Source organism: Cucumis sativus, chromosome 6, assembly GCF_000004075.3.
Source record: "Cucumis sativus cultivar 9930 chromosome 6, Cucumber_9930_V3, whole genome shotgun sequence".
NCBI lineage: Eukaryota > Viridiplantae > Streptophyta > Magnoliopsida > Cucurbitales > Cucurbitaceae > Cucumis > Cucumis sativus.
Genome location: NC_026660.2, coordinates 1,387,479 through 1,406,606, shown reverse-complemented (window position 1 = coordinate 1,406,606; position 19,128 = coordinate 1,387,479). Strand labels below are relative to the sequence as shown.

Below are 19,128 nucleotides of genomic sequence, written 5' to 3'. Positions count from 1 at the left end.
AGGTCTTTTTTTAAAAAAAAAACTTTTATGGATTTTTCTTCAATCAAAGATGGGCGCTGGAAGGAAGAAGCAGACCTTTATTATGCAGGAAAAAGCCCTACCTCCTTGGACTTTCAATGGCAGCGTGACCTCTAGGAAACAAGGTTTTTAACTATTTAGACCTAAAATGATATACTATTTTCTAAAATTGATCTTAGAATGGTATACTATATTATAAAATGAATCTTCAACTTCTCAAAATTTTTGGAAATGTCATAAATGGATTCATATTTTACATCAATATACGATGAAAATGACAAATTTATCTATATTATTAATAATATATTAAAAAATAAAAAATAAAATAGGAAAAATAGACTAGAATTAAGATTTGTATTTATTAAATATTAATATGTTACATGATTAATTATGATAATATTATAATCAAAATTACCTTTTAATTATTTTTTTGGTGATTTTGTTTTAAAAAAAATTCTTTCATGATTTATCTTATCCCTCGTTTCTTCTTTCTTTCATTTTGCATTAGTTTTCATATATTCTACGTAATTTAATAACATGAAATAATTAGTTGAACGAGATAACCATAATATTTAGCAATTTTGATCACACCAAACAAGAAATAATAAAATATACTGTTACATATTATTTTAAATATGTGTGTATATATAGGTCACGATACAATTGTTTTAAACATGTAGTGGTATATAATAATAAAACAAATATGTACGAGAAGAAACAAAAATATAACGAATAACCTTTTTGGCATAAAGTTTGTTTGGACCATGGTTTTTTTTTTCCATTTTCCAGTCAAAATTTAAAATTTGGTAGCCGCTCAAATTTCCTATTTTAATGAGATTTTATAATGAACAACCTTTTTGACATAAAATATTAAGTATATAACAATTTCTTAAACAATTTGTAAATATAACAAATTTTGTATTCTTTTTAAACTATTCCAAAATTATCATTGTTTTAAAAGAAATCTTCACAATTTTCTCTTTCTTCACAATTTTCTCCATTTTTCATCTTCACCATTGTTTTCTCCATTCTTCATAGTCTTTTTCTCCATAGTATTTTTCTCCCTTCTCCATCTTTACCATTATTTCTTCTCCATCTTCTTTGTGATTTTCTCCTATTTTAAGATCATTTCTTCTCTCCACGATTTTTTTCCATCTCATTTTGATATTTTTTTAGATGTGATTATTCTCTAAAATTTTACTTCATCTAATTTTTACAATTTGATTTAATTTCATCACTTGATTTTGTTCAATTCAATTGATTTTACCAATATTTTTATATTTAAAAGTGTGTTTAATTTCACATGTATTGTACTTCATTATTTCGAGGATTAATAAAAATTGAACATATTAAGAATTTTTCTATAACTTCTACAATTTTAAGTTAAAAGAAATTGAGATTTTTTCCCCTTAAAATATTGATGAATACAAGTTATCACTGATAGACTATTAGTTAGATTAGTTAATATGAGCATAATGATATTAGTCTATTGTTGATAGACATGTATCCTAGTGCAACACTAATATCCTAAGTTATCATGATAGTAGTCTATCGATGATAAACTCGTATCCTAGTCCATCACTAATAGTAGTCTATCAATGATAGACTCATATCCTATCCTAGATCATCACTGATATTAAACCCTATCCTAAACCATCTCTGATATCCTAAGTTATCACTATTAATAGTATATCAATAATAGATATGTATCCTAGTCCATCACTGATAGTAGTCTATCAATAATAGACTCGTATCCTAGGCCATCATTAATATTAGTCAATCAGTGATAGAATCTATCTTCTATAATGCTATGAGTGTAACACTAGGATGATATATATATATATATATATATATATATATTATATATATATATATATATATATATATATTGCAACGATTCAGAATTATTATTAATCAATGTTATGAGTGTAATACCATCTCTATTCCCACACATTTTCAAATATAAAAATACTAGTAAAATCAATTGAATTGAACAAAATCAACCTAGAGTGATGAAATTAAATCAAATTGTAAAAATTGGATGAGTAAAATTTTAGGGAAGAATCACATATAAAAAAAATATGAAAGTGAGATGGAAGAAAATCACAGAGAGAAGAAATGATCTTAAAATAGGAGAAAATCACAAAAAAGATGGAAAAGAAACGATGATGAAGATGGAGAAGGAAGAAAAAGACGGTGAAGATGGAGAATTGAGAAAACGGGAAGATGAAAAATGGAAAAAATCGCGGAGAATGAGAGAAAATTGTGGAGAAAAAGAAAATCTTTAAAGAAAATCAGAATATGAAAAAAAAGAAGAAAGTGGAAGAGGGAAGACATTAGGTAAAGTGCATTTAGGGGTATTTTCATCTTTTACCTTGAAATTTAATTAAAATTTGCCATACTTGCAATTCTTTTAAATATTTGCTATATCCTTAATTAATTTGTAGTAATTTGCTATACTCCCACTCACCCCTATTTTAATTCCCCAACCCAATGGAAACATTGGCTTAGTTTGTTTGGTATCCCACAATTTTCTAAAATGATGATACTCTGATTGGATTGTGTAGGATTTCTTACAGCTTGGACCTATAATATTTTAGAATATGAATTTTAGAGAGGATAAATTTGGAGAGATTTTTGTCTCCCTCGACCTTCAAGAAGAAAATGTTGAAACTTATTTTGTTTTTCTGGTTTCATGAACGCAAAAAAATCGGAAGTTTCTTGCCAAACATTCAACATGTTCACTTTTTCTGTGAGAGAGAGAGAAAAAAAGAAAACAAAAAATAGGATAAAAAAAAATTATCCAATAAAGAAGACGATTGTAAAAGTTTAACCTGTCATACTATCACACACAAATAATTATAATGAAAGAGAAAAAGGAAAAAGAAATAAAAGGAACCAATCCAGATTAGAAGTATAAGTGGTAAGTTGATTAAATCTTTTTATTGTAACAAAACTCAAAAAACCTACACAAAGTACGTATGAAGCCCTCCGTTGTCTAACCACGTTTTAGTAGAGAGACAGGTGATAAAAAAAATAATGATCCGAATCAGAAATTGCAAACCTCCATCCTCAAGAAAGGTTTCACCTGATTCCATGGAATATCGGCAAAACAGCAATCAGGGGGTCGCCAAAGCCAACCGGCTCTGCAAACCATTAACTAAAATTAAGATGGACACTCTCACCAACGTTTTAAGTTAGAGTAAATATTGATCAACTTGAACTTGCACATTCAAACTTTTTACTTTGTACTTCATTTTCTATCTTGATCTACTTTCCACAATTATGGAGAAACTTCAGGTTCAGACTTTGAGGAATTGTATAAACATAGTAAGATTTTACACACCCACAATTTTTTTAAAAAATAATCGAAGTAAACAGAATAAAATCGTACCGTCCTCCTTGAAGAGAATCCTCAATACTTCTCCAGCTACATCTGACTGCTCAACAATGAATTTAAGGGTGAAAATTAGCATCAATGGGTGCTGCTGCTATTGAGGAGGTTTTGCATAAAGATATATATACATTCAAAGGTTAAACATGGTACCTTTACAGGAAGTTGAGAGCCAAACTGATCCACGTATGCAACTACTTGTCCTTCCCTTATTAAGTCATTCTGTGCATGAAAGAAGCAGCCGCAACACGAACTATGAGATTTCTAGCTAAATTTGACAATAATCTAAAACTAAAATTGCCAAAGAAGGTTATTGCGATATTTTGTTTTGACCTTTTTTAAAAAATCTACCATTACATTAGATGGACCCCAATTTAGAAATCTAATAAAATGGAAATGTTTGTGGGCAAATATTAACTCTTTTTATGTGTTGGTTAGTTAGCCCATGAACCAACCTCTCAAAATAAATGGATTGGTCTCGAATTCCACCATCCTATCCAATGAATTATTAGGGTTTATTTTCAAGGCTAGTAAGCTAAGAACTCAAGTTTTAGCTTTATTTATTGTTTGAGTGAGATGACTATTCATGCATTCCCTATCAATATGACCACATTTCATATAAACTGAGAAATCTGAAAAGACAGCTCCAGTTGAAGTATGTAGATCATTCATAGAACAAGATCATTTGTTCTAAGGATTGATTGTAATTTCAAGTTTCAATCACAATTTTTTACCAGTAGCACAAAGTATCCGTCCACTTGGCTGTATATATTAGGTACTCATACTGTCATGTATTTCAACGAGCCGGGTTGTTCTAGTTAATCTGAAGAACAAGCAGATACAAGGGATTTTCTTCTTACAAAGAACAAGAAGATTCGGACTATCTAGTATTTTTCAATTGAAGTGACAGGATTCTCTCTCTCCCTTGATTCAACAATTTGAAAGTTAACTTATTGAAGATGAAAAGTAGGCTTGAAAGCAAATACCTCTTTGCAGATAGGAGGCATCCTCCGTCCTTTTACTGTCCTGCCACTTCGGAATGATCCAACCTAGTGAAAGCATAAGCAAAGTTACAGTTAATAGGATTTCTCCGAGTTTACACAATTCTATCTTTTAGATGAAACATAGCACTATACATTAATGCACTACATACCGTAGGAGAAGTTACCAAGACGTATCCTTTTGCTCCAGATGCCTCCAAAGCTGCTAGCTTTGACGACTTCTTAAAGGGAACATCGGTAAAAGCATTTGCTTTCTCTGGAGAAGGTATCGGTGGTGCTGGTGCAGCAAGAGCCGACTCAACCATGGGTTTGGATGGAATTGGCGGAGGTACTGTTGGAGAAATGGCAGAGAGAGGAGCGCTTACTACTCCAATATTCCGCTTCACATGCATTTCAAACTCTCCAACCTATAGTAGATAACAGAAGGTAAGTCAATACAAGCATTTCAAACTCTCCAACCTTTATGTCCCTAATACTTAGTCCTAGGCTAAGCAAAAGAATTAAACAAATTCAAAATGTGGTATGTTTTCTCATTGGTTGATAACAGTTGGAAATAATGGACTTAGATCTTGTTGAAAGCCCAAAGGGTAGTAACGTGATTTACTTTGCGCTATTTTTTATTCTATTAATTAGGCTCTTGTTGCCTATAAATACTTCTCCTTTGTATCCCTTTATGAGTATTAGAAAATAATAAAATTATCAGCATCGTGGTTTTATTCCATGTACTAGGGTTTCTGTGTAAAATTGTGTTTGTTTCTTGTCTCTACTTTCTCTACTATCAATATGGTATTAGAGCATGATATTGAAGAAACCCTAGACGATCTTACACATGGTGGAACCGTAGCAGAAGAGACAGCTGGTAACATCAGTGCCACCGCCGTTGAAGCTCAAATTAGCGTCGCCATGGACGAATGGTTTTGGCAGCTACAAAACTCAACGACCAGCCTTACTCAGCCGCACTCCTCTGGCAAGTACATTCCATCAGCCGCACAAGGCCTACAAGTGCCACCAACTCCGATTCCTCCATCAAATGCACCGTCAGCTCCGGTCTAGCCAAACCCTCAAGTAGCACCGCCCGTACAGGTGCACGCTTTATACAAACCTGCTTCTAGTATTGCCCAGTCAATCCATGCACTAGCACACGTGCCGCCGTCAAGTTTTGTCCAACCACCAACTTCTAGTTTAGCTGCAAATCTTAGTGTCTGTCCCGAGGTTCGAAATCCTCAAGCTCACTCAACTTTTGAGGTGAATCCTCCGCATAGTCACGACCACATGTACAAGCTTCGTCTCCCGATGTTGCTCAACATCAATTGGACATGTTTCAACAACAAATTGCAAGACTTGAAGATACACTAGAGGCCTCTTCCACTGATGTATTTTGAGAATCCAGTAACCCCGTTCCCTACTTTGCCCTCTTCTTATGTATCTAATACAGTGGCACAATCTCTAGGGTATTTTTCAGGGAGAAACTAAATGACCCTAACCAAACTAAATTCACTCATCGGGCTCAAGCTTGCGTGTTCGTTGGATATCCTCTACACCAACTAGGCTATAAATGCTTCCACCCCTCTTCACGTATGTATTTTGTCACTATGGATATCACCTTTATTGAGGATCGCCCTTTTTTCCTGTTAGCTTACTTTATAGAGAGAGAGTGAGTGAAAAATCTAACTATATGCTTCCCTTAAAGTCTACTTGCGCTACTGCGGTTACCTTACCTGTGGCTACCTTACCTGATCATAGTCCTCACAGTACAGTCTTACCCACAAATCAAGTTCCCTGGACAACTTACTATAGGATGAATCTCAAAAAGGAAGTTGAGTCTCCTGTTGTTCAGACGGCTCCAGTCCAGGATTATGAACCAATAAGAGATCAAGGTATATGACTGATTCTACTAACTCACATAGTAATAACAGAATGAGTGAGAATGATAGGTTCAAGAGAATTCAACTGACTCCGATACCGACAGTGAGGCAAGTGAGTATTGATGGGATATTATAGACAGAGAGGACAAGATTGATGAGAATGAGGTTGTTGCTGAACATATTGAAACCGAAACTAGGTCAAACAATTCAAGAAATACTAGTAAGTATGATTCATCTCTTGATCTTCCTATTACACTAAGGAAAGGTACTAGGTCCTGTACAAAGCACTCCATTTCTAATTATGTATCATACAAAAATCTCACCACAGTTAAGAGCTTTTACTATCAATTTTGACTCTACCATAATACCCAAATGTATGCACCTTGCCTTAGATTGTCGAAAGTGGTAAGCTGTTGTCATGGAAATGAGGAGAGCCCTAGAAAAGAACAAGACCTGGGATCTCTGCACACTCCCTAAGGGACACAAGATTGTCGGATGCAAATAGGTGTTTACACTCAAGTACAAAGCAGACGGACATAAGGCCAAGCTAGTTGCAAAAGAGTCCACTCAGACGATGAGATTGACTATTCTGAGACTTTTTCTCTTGTTGCAAATTTAAACATTGTTAGAGTTTTGCTGTTTGTTGCAGTAAATAAGGACGGACCCCTATATCAACTTGATGTTAATAATGCATTCTTGAATGACAATTTAAAAGAGGAAGTGTACATGAGTCCGTCTCTAGGATTTGAAACTTCAATTTATAATTAGGTTTGCAAGCTTCGAAAGTCTCTATACGGGTTGAAACAATCGCCAAGAACATGGTTTGATAGATTTGCCCCTTTCATCAAGTCTCAGAGGTACGATAAGGGGCACTCCGATCACAACTTGTTCATCAAAGTCTCCAAGACAGGGAAAATTGCAGTATTGATTTTCTAAGTCGATGACATTGTGCTATCTTGGGATGACACTGATGGGATCATTCAACTAAAGAAAAAGATGGGGTTTGAGTTTGAAATCAAAGACTTGAGGAATTTGAAGTACTTTCTCAGGATGGAGATTGCTAGATCCAGAGAAGGCATCTCAGTGTCCCAAAAGAAAGTACACCCTTGATTTATTAGCTGAGACAAGTATGCTAGGATGTCGTCCTGCTGATACACCCATTGAGTTCAATGCCAAACTCGAAAATTCAAGGAACATGGTTCCTATTGATATAGAGAAATATCAGTGTCGGGTGGGAAAGCTGATTTACTTATCTCCCACTAGGCCTGACATCTCCTACGCTGTGAGCACCGTTAGTCATTTCATGTAGGCACCTTATGAGTCCCATATGGAGGCGGTTTTCAAGATTATGAGGTATTTAAAAGCAACTCCTAGTAAAGGTTTGAGTTCAGGAAGACTGACAGAAGATGTGTTGAAGATTACACTAATTCTAACTAGCCAGAATCTATTGTTGATAGAAAGTCTACCTCAGCCTACTGTACTTTTGAGTGGAGCAATCTTATTACTTGGAGCAGTAAAAAGCAAAGAATTGCAGCTAGAAGCAGTGCTGAAGCCAAATATAGGGCTATGAGTTTGGGGATTTGTAAGGAGATCTAGCTTCAGAAGGTGTTGTCTGATCTTTGTCAAGACTATGAGGTGCCTATGAAGCTATTCTGCAATAACAAGGTAGCCGTTAGTATTGCCAATAACCCGGTCCAACATGACAGGACTAAACATGTGGAGATTGATAGACACTTTATCAAAGAGAAACTTGACGACGGTAGCATATGCATTCCTTACATACTCTTAAGCCAATAAATTGCTGATATCCTTACAAAGGGGCTCCTCAGACAAAACTTTGATTTGTGTGTTAACAAGTTGGGTCTATGACGTTTACGTCCCAACTTGAGGGAGAGTGGAGTGTTGAAAATAATGAGCTTAAGTCATGTTGAAATCCCAAGGGTAGTTATGCAATTTACTTTGTCCTATTTTTATTTTGTTAATTAGGCTCGTGTTGCCTATAATTGGTTCCCCAATAAATATGTAATTTACTTTGCTCTATGAGTTAAGAAAATAATAAAATTATCAGAACCCTGAGTTTTCTTCCTGTACTAGGGTTCCCACATATTCTTTGTCTTTACTTTCAATAATAACCATGTGATGCATGTCATTATAAGAGTCTCGTACAATGTTCCTCTCGTTCTCATGAAAATCATGATATTAGGGGGAGGATAAACTGAAAACTATCAACCCTGCGTGGCGGTTCAATATAGAAAGACATTTCACGAAATTGGAATTTCACTACACCTTTAGTTTTAGTTCAGCAATCTCTGTATCATCACAGACCTCCAGCAACAATTCCTGATGATTTTCAAACAGTATATAAGTCAGTTCAATTCAGAAGGATAGAACGTAATAGTTCAAAGAGGAATAGATAGACACTTTATATTAATCAACTTTGTTTGAAAAATTGATATTGGATTTGGTAGATGTCAAGCATAACATTCAACTTATCAACTGTAAGAAAAGAATATTCAAATTTCAAAAAGATATTGTGAATGAACAAGGGACAAAACTTACAATTGCCTTTGGAAAAGAACCGACAAATACAGTGTGTAAGTATTTGGGGAAAACAACTTTCTTTGATATTTTGGGAATAATTCTAAGGTCTAAACTGTTCCATCCCATGCATATAAAAACCATGAAGGACAAACCCATAACATACGAGTGTTGGTAAGTTTCTTGTCATATGGAGTTTCAGATGAAGTTCTAATGATTACTAATGAAAAGAGATGCCCATGAAAAGCATTTTCTTTTCATTATGAAAAAAAATACTCACTTCAAATCCATTGGGAAAAGTTACATTTGATGCAGGTTTCTTCTGTAGTGAACCTTTGGCGCTATCTGTCAATATCAAGTTGAAGGTATAAAAGCCAATAAAGGTGTAACTATATAAAAGAATCAACGTACAGAACCATCAACAATGGTGGTTTAAACTTTAAATAGAAACATAATAGTGTAGTTACAACTAAGAAACCAAAATAGTTCACCATGGATGAAACAGATAAACACGTAAACAAAATAGTTCACCATGGATGAAACACACAGGTCACTTTCGATAGAGGGGATATGATTTCGTTCAACTTAAGTAGGAGTTTGTTCTTTAACCTAGTGAGCATGACGTAGCTAAAAAGGAAGCATTTGAATATTCAGTAAGGTCAGGTCAATTTTGAATTTCCTGTATGGCTTTTTTAAAATGAGAACGATAGCCATACAATACAAAGTCAGTTTGGGACTGGGAGAGAATTTCTGTACAAGAGAGGAGGTAACAACAAGGGTTGGTAAGGAGAATTAATTCTTGGATATGGGGCACAGCATGCCTCTAAACTGCTACCTTTAACGTGTCCTTCAAACCATATCATACCTCTAGCCTTCTTAACGCAACAGATATATGGACATTATTTTACCCAACTGAGGCAAAAGGTATTGAGTTTACGAGTTAACAAATACGACACATATAATGATCAAATGTAATGCAAAAGAAGAAGTTAGCATTAGAAAACATAATTTTACCAGGAATGCTTAATCATGCATGCTGGAGAAATATATTCATAAAGTTTTTTTCTTTAAAAAAAAGATATTTCGGTGGAAAGAAACAACTAATTTCATTCAGAAAACAAATGAAAAATACAAAAGTATACAAAATATGAAACCCAAAAAATCCCTACTAAAGAAAGGGCCTCCAACTCAGAGTAGAACTACCTAGTGTATAATTACAATAATATTCAAAACTAAAACACAAAAAAAAACATAAAAATTCTCACCAAGGACCAATTTTTGGCACTAGACATGACATGCACATGAATTACAAAGACCATGTCTTGAAAACCTTAGAGTGCTATTTCAACTTCACTAGAGGCAAATAATTTATCGCGTGTTATAAATGCTATTTTTTCATGCTTGCTACATCAATTGATAAGAATGGCTATGGTGGGTACAGTCAGAGAATAGAATTTAATCCCAGAACCGAAACATACTGAAAATTCAACTACAAAACAGCTTACCCTTACCAGTTTCCGTAACTTCAGGCGTCTTTGTGCATGATACCGCTATCTTCTTCTGGCTTGTTGGATTATGTATGGGCTTACCAAAAATTGATAGTCTTTGAATGCTCGTCTTATTAGTACTAGACACATAAATTCTACTTGGTTTCTCAATTAACTGCAGACGTGAACCACCTGCAAAATCTGGAATCACAGAATAATATACAAACTTTAGGTTCTTGTAGTGAGCAATTCCTTCAACTAATTTCTAATGAAGAGAGAATAAAGGTCTGATGTAATTTCAAAGAAACGGTGCATCTTGTCTTTAGGTCATATATCCCGGCAACAAATGGTGGTGACAACTAAAATGAAAGCAGCAATCATCGTCCGTTTCTTTTTTAAAAACATTTTATCAAGAACCACGAAAATGTTTAGAATTTCAAGAACCTCATTAAAACATGATAGAGAACCTTTTCTTTCAAATCTTTCATTCTCAATTATCCAAGGCCGAGAGTAAACATTATCTTTAAGTCCACAAAACTAATTTGCTAAATAAGGTAAGCTGCCTGCTAGGCTGCTACCATACCGAGGCTACCTAAACTTAAAAGAATTCAACAAACGAAAACCTCTTTAAAAAATTGTTTCAGAACACGAAGAATCAATCACACACATCGAGTGAACAAAATCCTACGCCGTCGATTATCGTAGCTAAACATATAACTAAATCACACAATAGATCCGGAAATGCTACACTAAATTCCATTTTCCGAAATGAAAATTCACAGTAGGTGAAGCTCAGCTCACTCATCATTCAACATTACGAAATTAAACTCACAATTCAAAGAATTCTTCAATCAACATCAAGGATAACATCGGCTATCAAATTAACACTACAGAAAACAAAGGGAAAAAAAACAACAACAACGCGTCGGTCAGGAAAGGCTACAAGTTTTACGTCATTGCTCAACGCAACAAGAGAAGTGAAATGAATGAAAAATTGGATAGAAGGCGAGTGATAAGAGAGAAAAAGACTTACAGTGGAAGGATCGAAGCGAAGCGGAGGACTCCATGGAGGAAGTGAAGTGGAAAGCAGATGTGGATCAGGCGGAGCAAGAAACGAGCAGCAAAGAAGAGGTTGGAAGTTTATGCGGAGATATGGAGGCAAAATCGAGAGAGAAAGAAAATGGAGTTGATACTTAATAGTGTCCCCAGTTATTGTGAGTTTGTGATTCGTCACCGTTGGAAGATGTTAATCTTCGAAATCTCCGCCCATTCTCATTTGTTTCTCCGTGTAATACTCTTAACTTTGCTCTCACCTCCTTTCCTCGTCTAATTCGTTTATTATCAGATGACTGCCATTCCACGTTTTTAATCTGTACCCGCAACGCACCGATTCAAATCCCCTTCCGGGCCTCTCTCCTCTTTTCTATAGCCCATTTCAACTATTAAGGCCCAAACGCCCATTAGAAGTTACAAACAAAACCCTAACCCTAATCAACGTTTCCCTTTTCCACGATTTCTCTCTCACGTTCCCCAATTCTGCTCTCCCTTCACCGCCAATTTCAAAGTTTCCGACGCCGATCACCCCTTTCTCCGCCGCCCTCAAAGTTGTTCGATCCCCCTCCGTAAGTGGAGATGCGCATAAGCTAGGCCAGACACTCGCGATACCAAAATGATCTGAAAGCTCGTTTGTTCTTCATGGTGAATCTTTTTCTCTTTTGTTGTGTCATGTAGTTTTTAACCTTAGTTTACAGTATGAAAAATTAGGCTAACTCCTTTAATCGCCGTATTAGATCTCTTATTAGAGATGGGATCGGAGAAGGATGAGCAATTTGCCATGTTTGAAGAGAAGGTTAAACGGACTGTGTATGTTGATAATCTCTCTCTTCAAGTAACTGAGCCTGTTTTGAGAACTGCTTTAGATCAGTTTGGGACTGTGGTCAGTGTCCATTTTATTCCAAATTACACGGAGCCAATTAACAGCTCTCAATGTGCTCTAGTGGAAATGAAGGATTCGAAGGAGGCGAAATCTGTAATCACCGTTATAGCTCAATTCCCTTTCATGATGTCTGGAATGCCGAGACCGGTGAGGGCTCGCCCTGCCGAAGTAGAAATGTTTGATGATCGCCCTGTAAAGCCTGGTAGAAAGATTAGCTTTAGATGGCTGGAAAGTGATGATCCTGATTTTGAAGTGGCCAGACAAATCAAGCGTCTTTCTAAGAAACATGTGGCTGAAGCTGCATTTTTGGTCAAGGTATGAGTTTCAGAATCTCAGTCTCTCAACTTGAATTTCAATTTAGTGCTTAAATAATTGCATTTTGTTAACTTTAATTTGTGATTCTTAGGCGATGGTTGATATTTATTAGATGGATGTTTGTTAATTTAGCACAACGTGGCATGGCTGACAAAAGTAAGAGGCTAGTTAGACAAATGAAGGGACAAATTCAATATGCCTTATGGATTCTTGTCACTGGATTCTGTTTATAGCTATCCTCTCTCTTGTCATCCGTTTATTTGCCATATTCTGCTAAATCAATCTATTACCTTTTGTTTATCTACTAAACATATCATCGAAAGTTAATGTATGTAATTAGATCTTTTTAAGTTTTAAAATTAAATAAACACGACCATTAACCTTCGGACTTGATTTTTAATTTGGTCAAATTATAAGATTGGTTTCACAACTTTGAGAATGTCTCTTGATTATCTAGTTCGTATTAGTGTTGTTGATGCGTAGCCGGCGCTGGCCAGAAGGGATCACCTTTTGCACCTTTTAGTTGCCTTGAACATATGTGCAAGGTGACGCAGATGGTCGCCTTGTTCAATTGTTCAACTTAGTTTTTTACAAAAGGAAAAAAATTCTTCTCCAATACTTTGATTAAGAGAAAGTATAGAAGTTTGTAAAGGTAGAATTCAAAAAATCAAAGGAAGGAAGAAAATTTGAAGAAAAAAAGAGTGAAAGAAGTAGAAACAAAATTGAAGCGCTCTTTTCATACATTCCTAGAATTTTCTTTCAAGCTTTCCTTTAAGAATTTATAATTTAATATTATTATTTATTATTTTATTAACTGCATCCCGCTTCGCTCCAATAATCGACTCTTTTTCATACATTCCTAGAGTTTATAACCTTTAGGTGGCACCTTGGATCTTGAAAACACCGATTCATATAATTTTAAATCTCTTTGGTAGGTCTCTTCAACTTTTCTGTTCTGTTTTATAGGTGTCTACTGTGAATCCCATATTCCCATAGGTTTAGGTTTCATGCTTTTGCACCAAACACCTTTGAAAATTGAAACCAACCGATATGGATACCGGCGTACTGCTCAAGTAAGTATTAAGCTAGTGGAGTTAACAACAGATTTATTAGGCTTGAAGTTAAAATGTTCGACACTTATTGAAGTACAAACATTAAATAGATACAAACTTGGAAGTGGGGAATCTATTAGAAAACCTTTAGAATACAGGGCTAAGTAAATGGATTCTAAAAGTTTAGGGATGATATTGGTAATTTGGTCTCGGTCAGATAATTCTTAACGCTGAAAAGTGGTTTGTCCAATTTCTTTGCAGCAACATATGGCGGAAGAGGAAAAGCTTGCAAAGCAGCAACAAGAAACACTGAAAGGAAACTACAAGAAATATGAGATTGTAGATAGTGTAATGGCCGATGGAACTGCCCGCAGGTTAGCAAAACATTATAATATGCGAATTTCAGATGATTAATTAAAGCCTCTGAAGCTTTGCTTTTGTAACCTCTTAATGCCACTGATTTTTACATGTAAATTTGTACAAATTGTCGTTTATATGTATGAATAGAGATGAATTACAGACTTTTGTGATTTAGAGGGAGAAAAATAGATACTTGGTATAATACTCCTAACAACAAGGTTTTTTTTTTTTTTTTTTTTTTTAAGAAAAACATTGTATTTTCCCACCTTTCAGGTGTTTATTTTAGGATTTCATCACTGATCTTAACAATAAGACTAGTAAAAAATCATCCAAGATGCCTGATTTAAATATCTGAGTTCATGATGTAAACTTTTAGCTTAAACTTTTTATTTATTGGAAGAAGTGTCATGTATTTTTGCTTTTGAACCCTTGTCTATACTATGTTCGATATCATCTTTATGTACTTGAATATTGTTTTTAACAAAAAAATAATTAAGAAATAAAATCTATAAGACGCATGATAGGGAGAGAGGAATCAACCAAGGGGAAGGGTTAACCCACTGCCTAAAAAAACGAAAAAGGCTGGAAGTTTTGGATCAAGTGTTGTTAGTTGAGGATGTAAGAGTTGGATTCGAAAGGATGAAACAATAAATCTGTGGCATGTCAGTTAAAGATAGTAATAAATAAGTCTAAAGCTTAAAGGACTGTCTCAACTTGTTGTTAGAGAGAACATGGTTTAATTTATTTAAGAAAGATGCATCAACTTTCATTCAAAGAGTCCACTAGAATTTAACCCACTTGAATATTTTTAACAATTTAACTATGGCGTTCTTCGTTTATATTCATACTTCTCCCTCTAATCTTCTTCTTCTACGATCTATGAGTCACTTTTCTATTGTATATTTTATTGATTATTTTACTTCAACATCTTAACTGTTTCCTTTTGTATTGTATTCTAATGTTTGTATTGTATTTTGTACTATGCATGCTAAATACATCTGTCTTAGTTTTTTTAAGAAAAGATGCATCTTCAACGCATGATCAGTATCCTAATTTTTTAGAATTTAATGTATTATCATATCCTATTGTATCTATATCTTATATCTTGTATCTGTATCCTATATCTTGTATATGTATCCATGTGTTGTGCTTAATAGGTGGTATGCACCGAGTTGGTGTGATTTAATCTATTTAGTCAATGTTGAACAATCTAGTCAGTGGTATATGTTCTACGTGGTGAATCTTACACCTGATCTATTTAGTTCTGTTAAACAATATTCATTAAATAGTGGTATGCGCTTCATGGTGACTTGAGCACTTATTTGAGCGAAAGACAAGAAAATCTTGCTAGAGAGTTGCTTGGGAGAAAGGAGAAGTGAGAAGAAGATTGGAAATTTGGCTAAATTGTAAAATTGAAGAATTTAAAAGTAACCATTAGATCTATTTTAAAAAATGATGAATGATGGAGATTAAAATATGAAAAATTGTAAAGAATTCAATTTAGGAGAGAGAAAATACATTTATTTCAAATTTTCATCCATGCGTGCTTCCATCGTCTTCTAAAAATAATTCAATTTGATTTTTTGTCATAATAATGATCTTTTTGAAAAATAGTTTTAAGAAAAACCTTTAAAATGACCTTGTGCCATAATTTGAGTAGTTCAACTCATTTGGATATTTCTCTACGTGTATACTATCACTTCAATCACGTCATTGGTTCGTGTGTCACATCATTGCTCTGTATCTTTTTCAAATATTTATTTGGTTACTATCCAAGGCTTTTAAGTTCTAAAACTTCATAAATGATGAACATATTATGTTATTTAATAAAGATGTTATTAAAGTATTGTTCACCTAAGATGTTGAAGTGATTTACTTGTTATAACCCTGATTGTGGCATGTATACTTGAACTTTATGTCATGACATAAAAGTCGATCACGGTTAGATACTTTATTCTAGAGCCACTATAGATGCGATTCACTTTGTATTTAATACAAACGATATGTACTTGAATCGTTCATGTAAAAACATGAGTAAGGACGTCCTTTGCAGAAAGTTTGTGTAAGATTGAGCCACGAAATAGTTATTTTTATTTTATAATACCGTTTTAAATGTTATAAACTTTTGGTTATTTCAAATTTGATGACCTGTGTAACTCAATTTTAATATCATGAGTTAACTATAAATTTTGTTTATTTAAGATTATTATTAGAATTGCATGAGTGAGAACAGCTGATGTTAGTTGGAAACATAAGATATAAGATGGAATTCACTTCTACCCATAATTAGGGATGGCAGAGAGGTTGTTCCTGTTGTTGCAATTCGTCAAGGAGTAGTGCGTTGAGAAGCCTTAACGCTTAGACTAAATGCTTGTTTTCACACCTTGCGTCTATATATCGTAGTGTATAAGTATCTTGCTTGGTCAGAACGTCTTATTTAGTTAGCTTGTGAACTGGTCAAAATGTTTACTGGTACAAACGTCTAATGATCAATTCACCTGTCGTCTGATCTAAATGCCTGCAACAAAAACAGAAACAAGTTAGAAGGGCTGAGTCACGTATCTCGCTCTCTTTAAGACGTTTCACGGCTCTGCTTCTATGTGCAAACATATTATTATTGTCTCGTCGTTCCCATAATAATTAAACTTGTTCTTCAATTAGTTTTGCACTGAAACTAATAGAAATTTGAACACTCAAAGGAACACTTTGTTTGCTCGAAAAGCTTAAGAAAGAAAACTTGAAAGAGAGTTTTCCTTGTAAAAACTTACGCACAAGATAAAGGGGTACAGGTGTTTGTATAGAGTGTGATGAAACAAATAAAAGCATTGGAAATTAATTTTGGAAACTTTTGTAGATATGGAAAGATTATGTTGAACATTAACTATAAAACGATGATAAAACGTTTTATTTTTTAATCATGCGATAAAGATCATGTCATTTATTACATCTCATCTTTCTTGATCATCTTGCCTAGGATGTCAGCATGTGAGATGAGATATTCTCGCATTTCACATGGTTAGTACTATCACGTAGTTATGATCAATATCACATAATTGGAAACTATATCACGTAGGACTCTCAAGACTATCATTCACATAATTTAGTCCTATAGCTTATCGCATAACTTAGTCCTATTGCTTATCGTATAACACTTATCACATCGCATAGTGTTATCACGAGTAGAGATTTTTTCATTCAACAGTTCCTTTAAGTGCTAACTCTGAATCTTGACACAAGGGATCTCATCCTCTCATTGGCTTGAGAGAGGCTTGATTTAGTGGTTAGACCACAAATCAATTGTTCATTTAGAGGATCAATAAGACTTTAGAAACAATACGTGATTTTAGGGACAAAACGATAATATTGATCACCTAATCGTAATTACAACCAACTTGTGAAGTGTCAATTTGCTAATCATTGTTTTATTAAGTAGACAAAAATATATCTATAGTATCGTAAGCTTTAATGGAGTGTCCAAATAGTTAAAGAATGTTGGTTAACTAGGTTAAAGAGTTTACCAATTAACCTCAAATTGTTGGAGTTCATAATACGTAGGTTTGTTAGATATCTTTGCTAGCTCATAACAAAATTAACCTTAGAACACTGGGATGGATAAGTTTGAAATGTTCAAACTAGTTTAGATAGTAAGACGTTAAATATATTCAATATATTTTACGACTTGGTGTAGTGAGTGAGATATTTAAATATGATTTAAATTTCAAAAATTTGAATACGGATTCTGCTCAAGAATAATAGAAAATATTAATTTGATATTAAATTATTAAAAGGTAAATTGGATCAGAAGACAAACATTTAAAAAAATATCTCATAATATCTCTTTTTTGCGTATTGTGAATATGACAAATATAAAGTAATTAGTAATATCAAATGACTATTAGAAGGCTATCGAAAGACTATCGATTTTTAAATTTGTTATTTTTACAATTTAAAAAATGTAGTAACACGAGCTCTAGTCTCTTTTTTTTTTCTTTCTATTTTTGCTCGCTAAATTAATTAAATAGTTTAATTATTTATTTTATTTATTTAAAAATTATTTTATAAATTAATTAATATATAAAATAAATTAATGAAATAAAATAGGTTTTTTGACTTTTGAAATCAAAATGGTGAAAGATGTACAAGGTTTAATGAGAAAATACATAATTAAGTGGGATTATCCCACCTTTAGTGGTATTATGAGTAAGCTCTTAGCTTGGCATTGTGTAATCGCAATCTTCAAACCCTAATTATTCCACTCAATTAAATGTGGATTTAGTGTCAATTACATATTCATTTAAGTTGACATGAAATTCTTTTATAATGATGAGATTTTAATGAGATTAGAAGGCTAATTAATGTAAAGCTTGATGAAATTCTAAAAACTTAAACTTTACAAAAAAAAAAAAAAAAAAAAAAAAAAAAAAAAAATCTATCAAAACTCCTATTCTCGGTCAAACTTATCACTCATACGAGGTTATATCATCTTGTTCTAAGATCGGAGAATAGTCGAAAAGACTCTTGCAGTGGTCTCTACATTCAATTTGTGATCAAATTTTTTCAACAAGTCAGCAGAAATTTCGAGTTAGAAAGGTTGTATTTTTTAATTTCTATTTTTTCCTCTTTAATCTCTAAAATTGATGCATATTAGAGTGTTCATTCAAATTTCCTTTCACTAGAATGTCTATTACTCTTTCAACAGTTTTCTTCATCCGATCACATTTAACTTGATGAGTTCAAACTATGTTAGAATCGTCTATTTGAACTCTATGCTATGATCACTTTAAAATACTAAAATCATGAATAAAGAACGTTTTGTCATCCTTAAAACATACGCATGAGTAAAACTTATAAAGTTTGCTAATATAAGCTTGTGGAGATTCAAAAAGTAGATACTATAGGTATTACACACGTGGTACAATATTCAAATAGTATAACATGAATTAGAAATCAAAATAATGAAGAACTTATAAAACCCTCAAAAGGTTGTGGAGATTCAAAGGTAATATAGACACTAGGGATGTACATATGCCAACTTAGATCGGATTGGAGAAAAAATATGAATCAACCCAAAATATCTGAGTTGGCAAAAATTGAACTCTCAGTATGCAAGAGTCAACTCAACCTAACCTAAAAAGTTCAGGTTGGATTGGCCTCGGCAGCAA

General features: G+C 33.7%; 2 protein-coding genes across 3 annotated transcripts; one reads left to right on the top strand and one right to left on the bottom strand.

The window, feature by feature from the left end:
• Window positions 1-2,840: 2,840 nt before the first annotated feature.
• LOC101221051 (biotin carboxyl carrier protein of acetyl-CoA carboxylase) lies at window positions 2,841-11,673 on the bottom strand. 2 transcript variants are annotated; one of them, XM_011658117.2, is made up of 9 exons: window positions 11,337-11,673; window positions 10,322-10,504; window positions 9,097-9,161; window positions 8,565-8,618; window positions 4,566-4,820; window positions 4,399-4,461; window positions 3,566-3,634; window positions 3,413-3,458; window positions 2,841-3,164 (listed from the first exon to the last, which is right to left on the bottom strand). In XM_011658117.2, exons 1-9 carry the CDS (start codon window positions 11,368-11,370, stop codon window positions 3,103-3,105), a joined length of 831 nt encoding a protein of 276 aa, XP_011656419.1. In that variant the 5' UTR covers window positions 11,371-11,673; the 3' UTR covers window positions 2,841-3,102. The 2 variants fall into 2 exon arrangements, with proteins under 2 accessions (XP_011656419.1, XP_011656420.1); XM_011658118.2 differs by having other exon boundaries at window positions 10,328-10,504.
• Window positions 11,674-11,774: 101 nt separating this feature from the next.
• On the top strand, window positions 11,775-14,154 carry LOC101221287. The gene is made up of 3 exons (XM_004138363.3): window positions 11,775-12,001; window positions 12,094-12,554; window positions 13,868-14,154. The coding sequence occupies exons 2-3, from the start codon at window positions 12,108-12,110 to the stop codon at window positions 14,018-14,020; spliced, it is 600 nt and encodes a 199-aa protein (XP_004138411.1). The 5' UTR covers window positions 11,775-12,001; window positions 12,094-12,107; the 3' UTR covers window positions 14,021-14,154.
• Window positions 14,155-19,128: the final 4,974 nt, after the last annotated feature.